We start from the raw sequence: 16828 nt of genomic DNA, 5'->3' as shown, positions 1-16828 counted from the left end.
GCAATAAAATAAATGATCTGAAAGAAAAACATACTTGAGAGAAAAAGTTATCACACTGATAGTGAAAAGGCGTTTTATTAGAGAAAACAATTTTTTGAGAGAAAAACTTTTCATTATTTCAAAAAATAATAATATTTGAGTTAAAACGCAATTTTGAAATAAAAAAAAAATTCTGAGAAATAAAAACAAAATCAAAACACTTTTTATAAACTCTCAAATATATTTTTTGCTATCAGTGTGAACAAAAAATCCTCTCAATTTGTTTTTCTATTACATGAAAAAAAGTAAAAGCCTTTAATTAGAGAAAATCTTTTTTTTAAGAGTTTTTTTTTAATTCCTTTAAAAAACAATGATATTTGAGACTAAAAAATGTTTAAATATAATTTTTAAAATTATTTCTGAAAAAAAATTCTCTCTCAAAATACTTACTCTCAAATAAATAATTTTGCTATCAGTGGGGGAAGAAAATTCTCCTCTTAAAACCTAAGTCTTTGCTCTCGATGCAATTTTTTTGTTCCTTGAAACACTTTTTCAAAACACTGTAAATATTAAACAGTCCATGGTTCCAACAGGTGACGGTACATTATGAGGACAGTGTGTATCTGTATCTGTCCAAGCTGCTGACAGATATAAACATGTTGGGAATTCATCTTTAGGCTTTAATGTTACTGCATTTTATCAGCCGTGGAGATTAACTATGCCTGTAGTGGAACGGCTTCAAATAACAACCAAAAACGCTCGTCTTTTACTGGGACCATGTACTGTTCAATTGCAACTGTTGTTGCAGTATTACAAACAAGAAAGTGAACAACTTAAGCTTGATAAACACGTCTATCGTCTCACGTTCACCTCAAAGCTTGCAAAAGTAGTACGCAAAAGGCAATATTGTGTACTCCAATATATATTTAAAATATTGTAATACGACTAATTACTCTCAAATGACAGTCCCTTGTAATCTATAATGTAGTACACTTTGGAAGTAACTTGCCCAACACTGCTCTCACTGTAGTCTCACAGCTCATTGTTGTAAGTAAATGATAGTAAAGAAACTTTGCATTGTATATTTGAAAAGGGTAATAGGTAATTTCATTATGACATTAAGACATGGTTTAATACAATGACATTTAATTATATATTTTTTAATTTATTAACATTTTATACATGTTTCTTCAAATGTGGTTTGATATTGTCTAAATGACTGAACCAATGGAGGTGGTGTTCTCACTATAGTAGTGAGAGGGACTAGAGGGACTTGCAGCCAGACGCTGATGCAGCCTTCATGCTGGCTGGCCTGTAAATAGCACTATAGTACAATGAATGGAAACTCAATTTCAACCATTTGCTTTATTAACCATGAACATGTAGAAAGACAATCAGTGTCATTACTATGTATACCCATGTCCTCTCACCTTAACCTCTGTTTCACCAGGAGCTGCTAATGTTAAAATGTAACACAACTGTACTGGGATTCGATGAATTATTGATGTAAGAACACCGTACTTGACTTGGAGCCTTACTGTACCAATACTTATAGCAAGAATAAGGTCTTTTTTCTTGAAATAATTTTGGTCAAAATTGAGTTTCTCTGCAGCTAAAAAAACAACCAGAGTTGATGAATTCTCAAGCACGAGCAGACGAGCCGTTTCTTCTTCACCTGGGGCTTAAAAAGGCACGTGGTCTTATGACCATCAGTCCGTGGTTTTATAACCATCAGTCCGAGCACATCTTTCCCCCTGAAAGGCACGTAGTGGTTGTGACAGGAATGCAAAGTAGAGAGGCCGGGGTTCTTGAATGCAGCCTCACAGCGATGTGTCTAGTTAATGATCCACCGAACAACGTCTGCTCAGAATGAAGACAAAGCTCAGAGTTTGAAACATTTGGTTGGTTGTTGTTTGGAGACAGATGAAGAGGATGAACGATTTTCGTTAATACATTCGCTGCATATCTTGTTACATCCTGAGTAAAAGAACATGACTCATAATGGGAGAAGAATAGATGTGATCTTAGATTAACCAGAGTACACACGACCAGACAGATATAAATAACTTGAATAACTTGCGCTGGAAGTCACAATGAATATATTTGTATCCACTGTCTACAATACTGAGCACTGGCAACACAGCTCTCTGTTTGATTATGTAAACATTTCCTCTCAGTGTTTGTGGTGAGTCAGAGGAAGCTTTTATCTCTATAACCACTTTTATCCTCATCTGGCTCAGCCAAGATGATTGTTTAGATTGTCACCTCAGATCTGTCAGGATTATAATGAAGCACACAGATACTGATTTTTACTTTCATCAGTACAAATAATGCACACTCCCACATAACCCCGTTGCCACAGAACAATATTTTTGCTGTGGCAACTGTTGATCATTTTAGTGTTGAAGATAGAGTACGGGTAAAAGAGTGTGTGTGAATATGTGTATGATGCCAATGTGTGTATGCAAATTGTTTGTGTCCATTTACCTTGAAAAAAAGCTACTGGACTGGACCCTAAGAGTGGGATCAAAATTCTTGTCTAACTTTCAGCAAAAAAGAAAATAATAGTTTCTTTTGGGATTTTTTCATTCAAACAATTTTCAGGGTGAAGAATGCATTTTGTATGCTGTTGTTTCAGCCATTATTGTGCTGTAGAAACAGATTTAATTACTTTCTCTACTCTCTTAATTCAGGTATCAGTGGTTGGTGTCAAGGATGCTTTTGTGCCGACATCAGAGTTGGAGGTAACCCCACGTTGTCGGTGCTGTATCCCCTCGTGCACCCCGGAGTGGAGATGGTCCACTGTACCACAAAGTGGGGGACATGTATCTGTGTCCAGACTCTGCTGGCTTTTGCCTTGGCCAACTGTCCCTCACTTGCCCCCAGCCCTGTCAACTTCTCTGTTGTTTACACCATGCCCTTTTTCCAGGCCCGGGGCCCCATTCAGAACATAGTCAACAACTCGCTTTACCAGGAGGTGTATGTTGCCTCTCAGAATGTGATCGAAACTGTCAACAGAAGCTTGGAGAAGGTGTGGGAGCTTCGCACGGGGCCGGTGGGAAGCCCAGAGTGTCAGATATGCGATTTGTGCAACATTGACAAGGATCTTGACTTCCTGGAGGACACAAACAATCAGGTCTTACTGTTAGATACCCTCTTTATGTATTTATACTCTTGTGGAAGTTCTCAGTATGGTGTATGCTATTTCCACCAACTTAACTCAAATGGACAGTCGCCCTCCCTTTCTAAGTGTTTGTTCAGAAAGGCTGCAAACTCTGCTGCCTACTGTCCCGACTGTGTGGCTAGCCCTCTTGGTACTAAAGTCACCATGGTTGAAGAGGGTCAGACTGTCTACTTCTTTGTTGCCTCCACAGTGAATGACAGTGTGACCCAGCGTTTTGGAAGGAAGTCCATATCAGTGCGTCGACCATTAGCCACAGAAGATGGTTTCTACAGTGATGTGCGTGGCCTGACTGTCCTGCCAGGCTTGCGGAGGACATACCATATTGAATATGTCTACAGCTTTTTCACTCAGGAGTTCGTCTACTTCCTTTCAGTTCAAAGAGAGAGCCCAGATCAGGACTCATCTCCGTTTCAGACTCGCTTAGGCCGTCTCCCACGGAATGAATGGGAGATGAAGAGGTATCGTGAGGTGATCCTGGAGTGTCGCTTTGAACCAAAACGGCGAAGGAGGAACGTAGTCAGTGAGCCCTATAAGGATGTGGTGTACAATGTGGTTCAAGCAGCCCATTTTGGCAAGGCAGGCAGGGAGCTGGCAGATGAGTTAGGGTCAGAGGAGAAGGATGACATCCTGTATGGGGTTTTTGCTGTTACTGATGACAACGGGGTCACGGAGCACGACTCGGCCCTTTGCGCTTTCCCAATGGACAACGTGGACAAAGCAATCGTGGACGGGGTGGATGACTGCTGCGAGTCTGGACCAGAGCAGCTCTCCAGAGGGCTTTGCCATTTCCAACCCTGTGAGAGCTGTCCTCATGAGGTGAGCCCATCAGTCCACTAACACAACAATTCCTGGCGATTAACATTATCTCAGAGATCCTGTTTTATTTTCTTAAAGATACTGTTTCAAAGAGACAGACAAGTGAAGAACAAAGGTAAACTCAGTTGTGTGTGTCTGATTCACTATGTAGAGTAAATTTGCACAACATAAGGAAAATATGCAATAACATTATTGAATATCAGAATAACGATATTACATGGGATAAATAAACACCTCTAAGTGCTGTTGCTATTGGGTTATGGGAGAACCTGATGTAGGCAACACCACCTGTGACACCAAAATCCACAAGCAGATAGCATAGACTAGCTCCTCTTCCTTAACACACCATAGCCTACAGGTTTTTGTATGTAACAAAATTATGTTGGTTGCTTAAAAACCTGCTAAGCTATCTCCATGACTGGCCTGCTTGTCGTGAGGACCTGCTGCATGGATTCTGAAGGTGCTCCATAATTATGGCATATCACATCTAAGTGCATCACATGTTGTTAAGTGCGGATAAGACCGAGTGAATCATGGAGACACATTGTGCAATAGAAGTGGATGAAAAAAGGCACAAAGAAACCTGTGACACCATTGAACAGATGTCAGCCACTTTCATACCTCTGAGGAGGGCTGTGGGTGCTGATTACGCTCTCTTTGGCGTGGATGCCACTCCCTTTACACTAAAAAGATGGGTGGTAACCTCACACAGCCGGTGAGACAGCCGTTGTGAGTGTTACATAGTGGACGCACAGCTGCTCCGCCTGATGTCTGCCATTCGCAAAACATATTGCAATAACGCGCACACTAGGTTGACTCGGTGAGACGCTATTCCGCTTCTGTGTTATGAGGCGGAAGGAAGAAACCCTCAAGGTCAAAAATTCTCGGCCAAGAATAGTTTGTTTTGACGGTCGGCATCAATAAAGGATTTGGCTGTAAAGTAGCTGCGCTTCCGTCTTCTTTAATAGAAAAGCAGGACATGGAGACCGACAGCGTGCATAAGTCACTCACTCTCCTGGCTGGTGCCACTAGAATGGCCGCCATGTTCTCTTCATGAATGCGAGTCAGGAGACGAGGAGTCACGGGGAACAGCAAGAACAGTCTTGCTCCTTAATGGAGAACCCCAGTATGCACTCTGCATACTCTGATGTGATCCTCTTTTGCCCTCCCAATCTGTTCCACAGCATCTGAACAAGAGTGGGTTCTAATTTCTGCTTGTTGTGAAAGGGTTACATGTGTTACATGTAAACCCCCGACAATAGAGCATGGGGGGTTTCCAGGCCTAGGCCAGGTCTGACTGTAGAGAGAAATATATGGTCAGCATGTGCCTCTTGTGCTGTGATGTGTCTAGGCGCAGGTGGCCGATTAGGTCGTCTAACAATACCATGATTCCCTTAAGCCCGTAATGGTTTACAACATTAGCAACCACTAGTCCTAGCCATCTTAGCTGCAAAAAGCTTTATAACTTACTATCTCGTGAGCAACCACAACTCCACAAGTCAACTGAAGCGACTAAGTGAGCAGAGAGACAGTCCAAGACAGGTTACAGGAACTTTTAGACCCTGTCCATTTACAGCCAGAAGCTCGCAGACCATGGGATTCACTCAAGAACCCACGAGTCCTTGACGACATATGAGTTGTGGACGACACGTAAGACTCACCCAACATTTGATCTGTTAAGGTAGTGTCACGTTTTCTGTATTCCTTGTGTTCCTGTTATTTCATAATTCGCTGTGTTTTTGACCATTGCCTGTTTTTGGACTTCTCCTTCTGCTTGACGTTACCCGTGAGTTGGATTTTGACCACTGCCTGTTTTCCTGGATTTCTCTTTGCCTGTCGACTATTGGACACTGTTGCTTGTGCTTATTAGCTTTGCTAATTAGCTTTGCTAATAAAACCATTGAACTTCACTACTTTAGTTGTGCATTGTGGGTCCATCTCTCTGTCAGCATGACAGGTAGAGTCTTGTGTGAGGTATCATTGAACTCAGCACAGAGTTCCTTCTTCATTGGTGATATTTGACCAGCCCCCTATGGTGTGGCCACACCCCTTTTATAACTAATGACCCATTTGATGTAGACCCTTGTGTGAGGTATCATTAAACTCAGCAGAGACTTCCTTTTTCATTGGTCATGGTTTGGCCCGCCCCTTATGCTTTAGCTACACCCCCTATTACAGGTGATGAACTGAATTACTTAGAGTCTTGTGTGAGATATCATTGAACTCAGCAGAGAGTTACCTTTACATGGGTGATGATTTGCAGTGTCTGAGTGCTGCGCAAATGCACGGTCGTAAGGAGTGGCACCAGCCAGTAACCCCGATGCGTGCAGAGGAGTGAGGGCCAGTCCAACGCTGCTTGCAGCTTTGATTGGTTTTGATTTGTTAGATTCACAGTGTAAAGAAATTTAGAAGAGGTTTAAATAAACATTTTTATGGAGTTAGTTGGAATTTTCTCTTTTGTATAGTCTTTCTTTTATTTGTCTTCAGAGGAACACTTTCTAATAGACCCGTGAACTTTTCTCTTGAGTCTTTTCTGTTGTGTTGATTTTGGCTGCTGTCTGAATGATGAGTAATCTGCCAGCGGGATTGTCCAACAATCTGAAATCCTCGTTCTTCCATTTTTCATCAAATCCAAACATCTTTTGTGCCAACAAAGCCATCTGTACTTTTCTGCTTTTTAGTACATCATCAATTTATTTAGACATTGAAGGTTCATTAGATTGAATTTTTTTCAATATGAGTATGCATTTCTGATGATCACAGCCAACTTTTGGCCTTTTGGCTCTTATTGAAATATGAAAACATGTTTTTGTTTGGCATAGTATATGCCAATATAACATATATGTTCTTGTTTACACTTTTTCCTCAATGTCATTTTAAGTGTGGTAATCCTGGGAAGTATCTCGACATTTGCAGCATGTGTCCTAAAATATTATCCTAAAATGTTTTTTTTATCTTTGTCAGTGGTATTTAAGGTTTAGGATTCAGGAAACTGACTTCTAAACAATTTTTTTATGCTTATGTTGGGTCTGGCGAATGACTTCAGTCAATAGCAATGTTGTTTGTGTTAACTAAAGACTGTTAAAGTAAGTCGTTCAAAACCTTTCTTTTTAGTAAACTCGGTGTGCACACACAATGTTCTCAGTGCTCAAATTCATGTGCAAAGTTTCATGTTGTGTTGAGCCTTCTTTGTGTTTTAAAAATGTTGACTTTGATGCTATCATAGTAGAGCCCCTTGCTCTCCTGTTTGACTGACCCAATTATGCTTTTAAACAAAAGTTTGACTTTGGGTACATTCACAAAATAAACTAGGTTGCATTTTGGCAAGAGTTACGCTTTAATGTGGAGGATGTTATCATCCTTATTGTCTCAACTTCATGTACTCTGCTACCTGTGGTCTTTGTACTAGAGCATGGAGAACAACGCCACGTGCAGAGACCATCCTACTATGGTGTCAAAGCCCTACTACAGAGTGGACCTTTTCAACAGGCAGATGACAGATGTTCTGCTCACAGCTTTGCTGGTCACAACTATAGAGAACAAGACCGTAGCACATATTGGCACTTCTACCGGACGCCTGCTGCAGGTATACAGCATGAGTTAAATCAGCTATTTTTGGTATTTATCTTTATCATTACCATTATATGTGATCCATTACTAATTATCATATTTTATGTCTGTGTTGGCAGCTTGTATTGACAAGATCCAGCCCTATTATCTTTGCCAATTACTCTTTGGTAGAGAATCAGAGGGTCTCGTCCATTGCCGCTGTTTACTCATCAGAGTATCTTCTCTTTGTGGTTGGAGACAAGGTAAGAGGGCAGTCACATAAAACACGAGTAAATATAAACATGTACATTGGCGTTGTGGATATTACTGTCATCTGATGGCGGGAGACTCTTGGGGTAAACTTTTCTCCCACAGACCAAAGACGTGCAACACAGGTTACATTTAAATTACAAATTGTTTTGTAAGTTGGGACTGATTATCAGTGACCCTATGATGCTCTGGAGACCTGTCCAGGGTGTTTTCTACCTTCTGCCCAATGCATGCTGGAATAGGTGCAACCCCTGTGACCATGAGAATGAACAATGGGCTAAAGCAAATCGATAAGCTTGATATGCCGTTTGGAATCTGCCAATTGGATCTTACAATTTTAATGCAGGGTGAATTTTTCCGTTTTTTGTGATTTTTCCGAAATAACATGAATGCCACACATTTAGCAATGTGAAAGAACGTGAAAAATAATTTGTGCATCTGCTCAGCCCTACACTCTTCCTTGAACCCTGCTACACCCTTCCGCCTGTAATTTTTTCGTGATCCTGCTGAAACCAACTATAAACAAATGGACAAACCAAACTGAAAACATAACCTCCTTGGCGGTGGTAATGAAGCAGCACAAGGCCATAAGATTAAATATGTGACCTTTTAAAATAGTTTTCTCTCTGTTTCAGATGATCCAGGTGCCCCAGAGAGGGCCAGGCTGTCAACACTTCCTGACTTGTGCCATGTGTCTCACAGCCCCAAAGTTCATGGGCTGTGGCTGGTGCTCTGGAGTGTGCTCCTGGGAGAGCGAATGTAACAGACGCTGGAGGAACGAGTCCTGTCCACCAGGGATCACTGGGGTGAGGTTTGTTCTGTATTCCAGGATTCTAACAGTTCTATGAGCAACTAATAAAAAACATTTAATTTCAAGGTGGCACTACATATTTTGCTTTATTGACGCAGTTCTTTCCACGGACTGCTCCTCCTGATGGTCAAACAGAGCTAACAGTGTGTGGGTGGGAGTTCCAGTCCCCCTTAAGACCTGCCATCACTTCCAGAACTCACCAGGTCAGACTGGGGCAGACTGCTTGCACTGTTCTGCCAGTCAAAAGCAACAACACACAGTAAGTATCCATACAGGCCGTGCTCTGGCTCCAAGTACAATCTATCATAGTAATGTTGTGGAAAATGTGCCCTTAGGAATTTCTTGTCGAAAAAAGCTTGTCATTTCTTTCCAGGAAACCTTTCAAGAAAGTGAGAAAACAGGGCATGACTTTGCTGGTCTATAATGGCTACTTCTTGATATCAAACTTTACAATGTATGAACATCATTACAACATAATGAGTCTAGACTTTGAGGGACTGATACCAAATTTTGACATGCTCTGTCATACTTTGTTACTGAAGTGTTGAATATGAAAATGATACACAAGGCCACATAACCAATACGTGTAACATGTCTACAACCACACTGTTCGCCCTGTGGGACTGTACTGATACGCCCAGCATGCTAACATTCAATGCACATCTAAATAACAGTAACAATGCTAACATGCTAATATTCATCAGGTCATTTTGATCATGTTCACCGTCTTGTGTTAGCAAACGAACATTTGCTATTTAGCACTAAACACAAAGTACAGCTGAGGCTGATGAGAATGTCATTCTTCTTTAAAGCAACACTTGATAACTTTCTGTGACTTAAAATAATGTTTCTAAAATTGTTTCAATGGTGCATCAACTCATAACAGGGTGAACAGGGTTTCTGCATTTGCTTTGGGGCTCTCTTCCGGCTATAACCACACTTTGCAAGTTTGCGAGATCAGGTAGCGGATCTTAAGTTCCAATGAGACATAATGGGACAACTCCACTTCCAACCTGTAGGGGGACCGAAGCGGGAAAATCATCTGGTGTTGCTTTAATAGAGTCACCAACAAACTAATTCTATAAAGACATTCATAGTCAGTGTCAGTGCATTGTTTTACCTTGAAAGCTGTATCTTAGCAGTAAAGCTAACATGTTAACACAACACAAACCTTTGTTTTTGCTGACATACTGAGTGTATTTTGTGCTGCTGCTCTTCAGCTTTGTGTGTAAGATTCGCTCTGGGGCCACCGAGCTGTCCAAACCAGTTAATATTACAGTGGAGGTGCATGAGGGCAAGGTGGATGGACGCTACTCTATTGACGGGAAAGCAGAAATGCCAGGATTCACATTTGTGGTAATCTTTTCTGTTATCATCTACGGTTATACTCATTACAACATACAAGCTATAAACAACTTTACTAAGCTATTTAATCTAGGGAACCACTTTTCAAACATATTTGTTTACAAAAATACTTTAATAAACTATCCCCTCAGATTCCTAACATCACAGAAATCCAGCCCAACTATGGGCCACGTGTTGGCGGGACACTCATCACAGTGACTGGTCCTCACTTGGATGCTGGGAAGACCAGGAAAGTCACTCTCAATGACATGCCCTGTCCTATAAAGAGGTCTGGAACTAAATCCCTCCCTATCTGTTTTTATCACACTAACCTCAAACTGTGTGAAGAATAGTTATTATTATATAATTGCAAAACTACAGGATAACTCCTAGACAAGTCTCAGACTGACTCAGAACTGAACTATTTTCTCTAGAGATGTTATGTTTTTAAACATGAATAATGTATAAGAGCTTTCTGATCTACAACAGTTGACCTGTTACGCCACGTCATTTATACATCTATGTCTCCGTACAGAGTCACAAAGCCCAAAGGCAATGTGTCCTCTATCATCTGTCTGTCCCAGCCCATCTCAGAGGTGAGGGACGTTCCTCTGAGTGTTTTCATCGACAAGTCTCCAGTCCTCACCACGAAGGTGTTTTACTACAAAGAAAACCCAATGATTACAGCTGTCCTGCCCGACTGCAGCTTTGACAGGTAAACCAATGAAACCTTCAACTTGTCTTCAATTTTTTTCTCATCTTTTTTCTTTGGACCAATTCAGTTGTAATATGAAACAATCTTATTTCTCACATTTGTCTGAATTTCAGGGGGTCAAGGATTGTCATTGGGGGGGAGAACTTGGATTCTGTTTACCGCACTATCATCCGCTTTAAACCCAATGAGAGCCATTTGAAACCTGTGACAAGGGTACAGTGTTCATCATTGTGTACAGTAGACAGATGTACTGTATATTCAAAAACATTCTTCTTTTATTCAAAGTCATATGATTTAAACATTCAAATAAATTCAAAGTCATATGCTTACATCTTACTGTATGAGCCTACCAATAAAGTATGATTACACTGTTTTGTTTTAGGAGTGCATAGGCAAGTCCTTGCCCACAAGGATGGAGTGTATCTCTCCTGTGTTTCCCAGGGATGAGACTGAGGAAGGAGAGCTTTCTTTTGACATGGACGGAGCGTTGGGACTTTGGAACAAAGAGTTCTCTTACCACCCCTACGGCGAGCCCATACCTTTTGAAACCGATGGACATGTGCTGAATTTGTACCCTGGGTTTGACGAAGTGTCACTACATGTAAGAGATAGCTCTAAGGATGTTTGGTCGTAAATCAATGACAACTATATATGGATTTTTAATATTTGTATAAGTCATTTGGTCTCATGACTTGATTTGACCTCTCTGTACACAGCATCAAAAGCTGAATCTGGTGAGCTCCTGTATGACCATCATTATGACGGTGGCAGGCGTTGATTGTGATGCCAAAGTCCTGGATAATGAGATTACCTGCAGGATCCCCAAAAACATGACCATCACCAGTGAGGGATTGCCAGTGAAGGTATATCCGGCTGGAGGTTTAGATGATGATTAACTGACTGAATTACCTGGCTCCAGCATGCAACACGGAGCCCTAGGTCCCACATGTGCCTGTTCAGTGATCACCAGCCAACCATTTATCGTATATTGTGCATGCAATCAGATAGGATAAAAGCTTCAAATATTTCTAGTTAAGATAATTAAATTCCCATGGAAAATTTAGTGCACATTTTTCATTTTCCATGCACAAAATTCTAAACTTCTGAAACATTAGCATGTCTTCTTGTTGACACGTAGCTTGGTAGTTTATTATAGCATTCAAAATTGTAAAATCTAAAGGTACAACTAGAGCCTGACCGATACAGGATTTTTTTGTCTGGCCCCCAAGTCGAGTGCTCCTTTTGCACACCGGGGTAATATAATTCCTCTACGTCAAGTCGTCCTGTCCGCCAGGTGAAAATGTCAATGTCAACAAGTTTGTATGAGAGTCTCCATACAAACTTGTTATTATCAGCTATACAATAGCAGGTTGTCATAGAAGATATTTTGGGATGGAGATGAAATGGCAGTATAGCTGAAGGAAGAGGGAGTGATTATCACTGTGAGTGGCGACAGGACTTTACTCCTAGGAGAACATGTGCTGGACCAGGTCGCACACACGGTTACTGTAGCCAAACTCGTTGTCGTACCTTGAAACCAGTGTGACAGACGGGTACAGGCCCTTCTTATTATACATCCATGATACAGGCAGCTGCTGAACCAGACCCACAGGGAGTCTGAGAGAGATGGAGGTAGCTGCCCGGACAAAGAGAGGCTCTGAAATAACGTTATCTTCTGTTTAACTTCTGCCTTCTCCTTAAAAGTTTACAGCTCACAGCAACGCAATATGTTATAGTGTCTGGTATTTTTTGTGTCTAGAGTCAGCAAGAAAAGTCATTAGCGTCATGTAAGTTATTTTTTTAAGTTTGAAGATTGTCAAATCCAACAGCGTGGTGCGTTTTACGTCTTTCGCGCATGTGGATCAGATAACTGGATAACCGGACAGACTTACAAAAGATTCCTGCCTTCAAAGTATGATGATGGTATTCATTGAGAATGATGATCTCTGCTCTTCAGATCTCCATCAATGGGCAAGTCCACAACGTTGGTACAGTGGTGAGGGTCAGCAACCACTACATGGTGGGCGTTGTTCTGGGGATCCTGACGGCTCTGGTGGCTGGGGCGGTGCTGGCCTTCGTTGTTATGAAACACTTAAGGAAGACAAAGAAAGGTGGGCTCCTCTCTGTTATGTGGACTTTGGTCAGAAATGTTTGTACAACAGCTACCGGCTGTGGGTGGGTGAATTACACAAGTCTTTTAACTAGAACATCCCTGATGTTACATAGGATGTACATGTGTTCTTCTTCTGGGGTTGATGATTAAAAAATATTGTGAAATGTTTTTCAGCCTCCATGGTAGAGACCGGTTTGAACCACAGTGCTAATCGCTCTGGTACAAATAATGTGGAGCTGACGCCCATTGGGGACTACAGGAGAGGTGAGCACGTTTTATACTGCACTGTAATACTGTATAGCTAGATTGCTTCTTGACACATACCTTTATAACTACTTACTAAACCTCTCTCTCTGGACCTTTACCAGTAGTATCCTTAAGTCCTTCTACCCCGCTGGTGGGCTCGATGGTTTTCCCTAGACTGAGCTTCGCTGCAGGCAGCATAGATCCTACTCTCACACCCCTCATGCCTTCAGAGAAGATCTCCATCACCAGTTTTAGGCCAGAGCTGCTTGAGGAGGTGAAGGATGTTCTTATTCCTGCTGAGATGCTTATTGTGCAACACCACCGGATCATAGGGAAGGGTAAGGAACTCCATTGCCTAAAAAATCTAAAAATCTAAAACAAAAAAACATGTTATGGACCCTGGTGTAAACTGTCTCCTGTATGGAAGAAACAGCAATAGTCCCGTGTGATTCCCCCTCCCCCGTAGGTCATTTTGGCACTGTTTATCATGGCTACTTCACAGACCACAACAACAGAGAAATCCACTGTGCTGTCAAGTCTTTGAATAGTGAGTAACATCTATATGTCTTTATCTACAGTATTTATCTTTAAAAGCAGCTTCACAAAATTGGGATTTAAGTGTCTTTCTTACATTAAATATGTGTTTGTGTGTGTGTGTGTCATCAGGAATAACAGATGTTGAAGAGGTGGAGCAGTTTCTAAAGGAAGGTATTATAATGAAGGGTTTCCACCACAGTAATGTGCTGTCTCTGCTGGGCATCCTCCTGCCAGAGGAAGGGCTCCCTCTAGTGGTGCTACCATACATGAAACATGGAGACCTGCGGCACTTCATACGCTGCGAGAAGAGGGTGTGACAGCTAAATTAAAACAGCAAATGAATCATCAGATTTTTGTGCAAACATCTGTTTACTGAGTAACAAACTATGTATATTCCTGACTGTTTCAAATCAGTGTTTTTGTCATGTCTGTGGGATTTGTTTAGAACCCCACCGTTAAGGATCTGATTGGCTTCGGGCTGCAGGTTGCCAGGGGGATGGAGTATTTGGCTCAGAAAAAGTTTGTGCACAGAGATCTTGCAGGTCGCAACTGCATGTGAGTCAGCAATTTATTCACTGCCATGAGGCCTGAATTTTACTTTGATTTAGTGTACATCAATATTTCATGGTACACATTCGGTTGAGCTTATCACATCACAGTAGGCTACTCAGTTATAATGTTTCCAACAAAAATGTAATCTTACTTTTGATGATTTTAGGCTGGACGAGTCGTACACGGTCAAAGTGGCAGACTTTGGCATGGCCAGAGATGTATTTGATAAGGAGTATTATAGTGTTCAGGATCACAAGAAGGCAAAGCTGCCTGTCAAGTGGATGGCCATCGAGAGTCTGCAGACTCAGAAATTCACCTCCAAGTCTGATGTGGTGAGCAAATGAAGAGCTGCTTTAGTTTTGAGGGGCACTTGTCAATGTTTCTAGCAGTGTAAATCTGTACAGTACAGTATTTATGTACAACAATGGTTTTTCATTTTCAATGAAAATTATTACTAAAAATTAAAATATGGAATTAGTCAAACTATCATTGGCTGTCCTCTACATCAGTTGTTCCCAATCTGGGGGTCCTTGACCCCCTCCCCCATGGGGTTGCAAAGTAAATTTGAGGGGTCATGAAATAATCAACAGGATAGGAAAAAAACTTACATTTAATGTTGCATATTTATTTGTCTTGAATTTTTTGTAATCAATGATTTACTTTTCTTATCAACAACTGGATAATTTGATCTTTTACGCTTTCAAAATTATTTAAATAAAACAAGGTTAAAAAGGTTAGTTGAAATGGTCACAGACAGTAGACAACAGAAATGATGAAGGGTTGCATGTAGACCCCTTTGGCTCGAGGGGTCGGAACAGACCTAGAACTACCTCCCAAGGACCCATATGGTCCGTGGTCAAGACTGTGCAGTTTTTCTTGCTTGTGTCACAGGGTAATACTAAGCATGGTGGGTTAGTCACAAATCGCTCCATTAAACACTTTTTTAAAGAGGTTTTTTAACCTATTCTTAACAGGTGTGCAAAACACAATACTGATAGGGTGTTCAAGTGTACTGGGACTTCATGTAACTTTTTCCTCTCTCGATGCAGTGGTCCTTTGGTGTACTGATGTGGGAGATGCTAACCAGAGGAGCAAGCCCCTACCCAGAGGTGGACCCTTATGACATAACACATTACTTACTGAAGGGCAGGAGGCTTCCTCAGCCTCAGTACTGCCCTGACCCATTGTAAGTACTGTAGTAGGAGTGATATAACTATGTTGCTCACTGTTGAATAAGTCTTAAGAATAATTCTAAGTTAGTGGATGTTTAGTGCTGCTTAGTTGATGCTTAGTTTGCATACATTAATTGTAAAACTTCACAGAATGAAGGGTGGCTTTTGTATGAATACAAGTAATACTATGATAATAGTATACTAACACTGATTTACAACTACAAGACGGAAGAACAAAGTCCAAGTAGTAATAACAAGATTTTAGAATGGTAACTCAGTAGTACAAACCTTGTAAATTGTCCACTACTTGCTATTCCAACAGTTAAGCAATGCAGTTTAGGAGTTAATGTGTATGTCTACCAAACAACTCAAAGAACCCTTCTTTTTTTACAATTCCGCATACACACACACACAAAAGCCAGCCTGTTCTTGCTGTTTTAATGATAAATCCATTGAACTTGAAGCTTTTGCCTACCAACTTAAAGATTAATGGAGAATAAATCAACTATTCATACCCCTTGTCCTAAGGGCTCATGAAAAAGTTTTACCTAGGAACCCATATACAACACCAACATAGTCGTTACAGAGATAGATGGGTATCTTTATATTTGCTTTATTGATGAAAGTTAGATGAGATAAGTAAAGTCTGTAAACAGGGGAAAACAGCTAACATGGCTATGACCAAAGGTAACAAAACCCACTTACCTATAGCTCTCTAGTTAGCATGTTATATGTGAAAAGAACAATTTGTCATTTTACAGTGTCCGTGCCAGACTATTTCTTGGTTGGGATCAACTTCATGGTTTCCTGCTTGCCTGGCCGTCTGGAATTTTTAGGAATGTCTAAAATGATAAATCAATGTGAGATTGATTATAGTTCATTTTAATGCTAGCCAATAATATAGTGGACTGAGTTGGCCATTCCTTCCTTGCTCAGATTCAGACGCTGTCCATGTTTTTACAGGTATAGCATAATGCTCCAGTGCTGGGACCCTGATCCAGAGTTGAGGCCCAGCTTTGCCACGTTGGTGTCGGATGTCTTCACCATTCTGTCTAGCCTGGAAGGAGAACACTACATAAGTCTGAATGTCACCTACGTCAACCTGGACCAGCCGCGGCCCTACCCTGCCCTCACAGAGTCTGCTGACGAAAACAACTCCACAGATGTTGAAGAGTCAGGCTCAGTCTCTTCCTGATCCACTCCTCTTCCTCTCTCAACTTTAAAATGGCATTGGTGCTAACAGCAAGAGCACAAACAACCTTGACCAGTTTGCAACAGTGTATTTTACCAAAAAGCATCTGAAACTAAGACTGCCTACTGTTTGTGTGCATGAAAGTGGTAGTAAGATGCTTTCAGCTGCCAAAGCACCCCCTCTGCCAGCCATATTTGAGGTCCGTCACTTTGGCAACAATAGCTAAGTGAAGTCTGAGCTTCCAAACTCTGTCATCTTAAACATACTTAAGAGACTTTTAGTTTCTGTGTTTTTTTTTGCTGCTAACAGATGTAACTGATGAGGCATCTAATCAGCTTGTTAGCGAGA

The 16828-nt window shown here is 41.1% G+C and overlaps 1 protein-coding gene across 2 annotated transcripts in view; it reads left to right on the top strand.

Moving 5' to 3' along the window:
• Positions 1-16828, top strand: part of mst1rb (macrophage stimulating 1 receptor b) — an 18427-nt gene extending 1599 nt beyond the window's left edge. The window contains exons 2-21 of one of the 2 annotated variants that reach the window (XM_034868697.1): positions 2673-3979; positions 7389-7565; positions 7669-7791; positions 8434-8604; positions 8708-8868; positions 9830-9965; positions 10106-10242; positions 10489-10668; positions 10782-10881; positions 11051-11269; positions 11385-11531; positions 12626-12779; positions 12956-13045; positions 13153-13365; positions 13494-13574; positions 13694-13875; positions 14010-14119; positions 14283-14448; positions 15166-15302; positions 16252-16828. In XM_034868697.1, coding sequence (XP_034724588.1) covers positions 2774-3979; positions 7389-7565; positions 7669-7791; positions 8434-8604; positions 8708-8868; positions 9830-9965; positions 10106-10242; positions 10489-10668; positions 10782-10881; positions 11051-11269; positions 11385-11531; positions 12626-12779; positions 12956-13045; positions 13153-13365; positions 13494-13574; positions 13694-13875; positions 14010-14119; positions 14283-14448; positions 15166-15302; positions 16252-16483 — 4122 coding nt within the window. In that variant the 5' untranslated portion in view covers positions 2673-2773 and the 3' untranslated portion in view covers positions 16484-16828. Of the gene's footprint in view, positions 1-2672; positions 3980-7388; positions 7566-7668; positions 7792-8433; positions 8605-8707; positions 8869-9829; positions 9966-10105; positions 10243-10488; positions 10669-10781; positions 10882-11050; positions 11270-11384; positions 11532-12625; positions 12780-12955; positions 13046-13149; positions 13366-13493; positions 13575-13693; positions 13876-14009; positions 14120-14282; positions 14449-15165; positions 15303-16251 lie in introns of both variants that reach the window. The other variant, XM_034868696.1, reaches the window with a different exon arrangement.

Source organism: Etheostoma cragini, chromosome 4, assembly GCF_013103735.1.
Source record: "Etheostoma cragini isolate CJK2018 chromosome 4, CSU_Ecrag_1.0, whole genome shotgun sequence".
NCBI lineage: Eukaryota > Metazoa > Chordata > Actinopteri > Perciformes > Percidae > Etheostoma > Etheostoma cragini.
The sequence above is the reverse complement of the archived record's forward strand: the minus strand, read 5'-3'. Positions and strand labels throughout refer to the sequence as shown.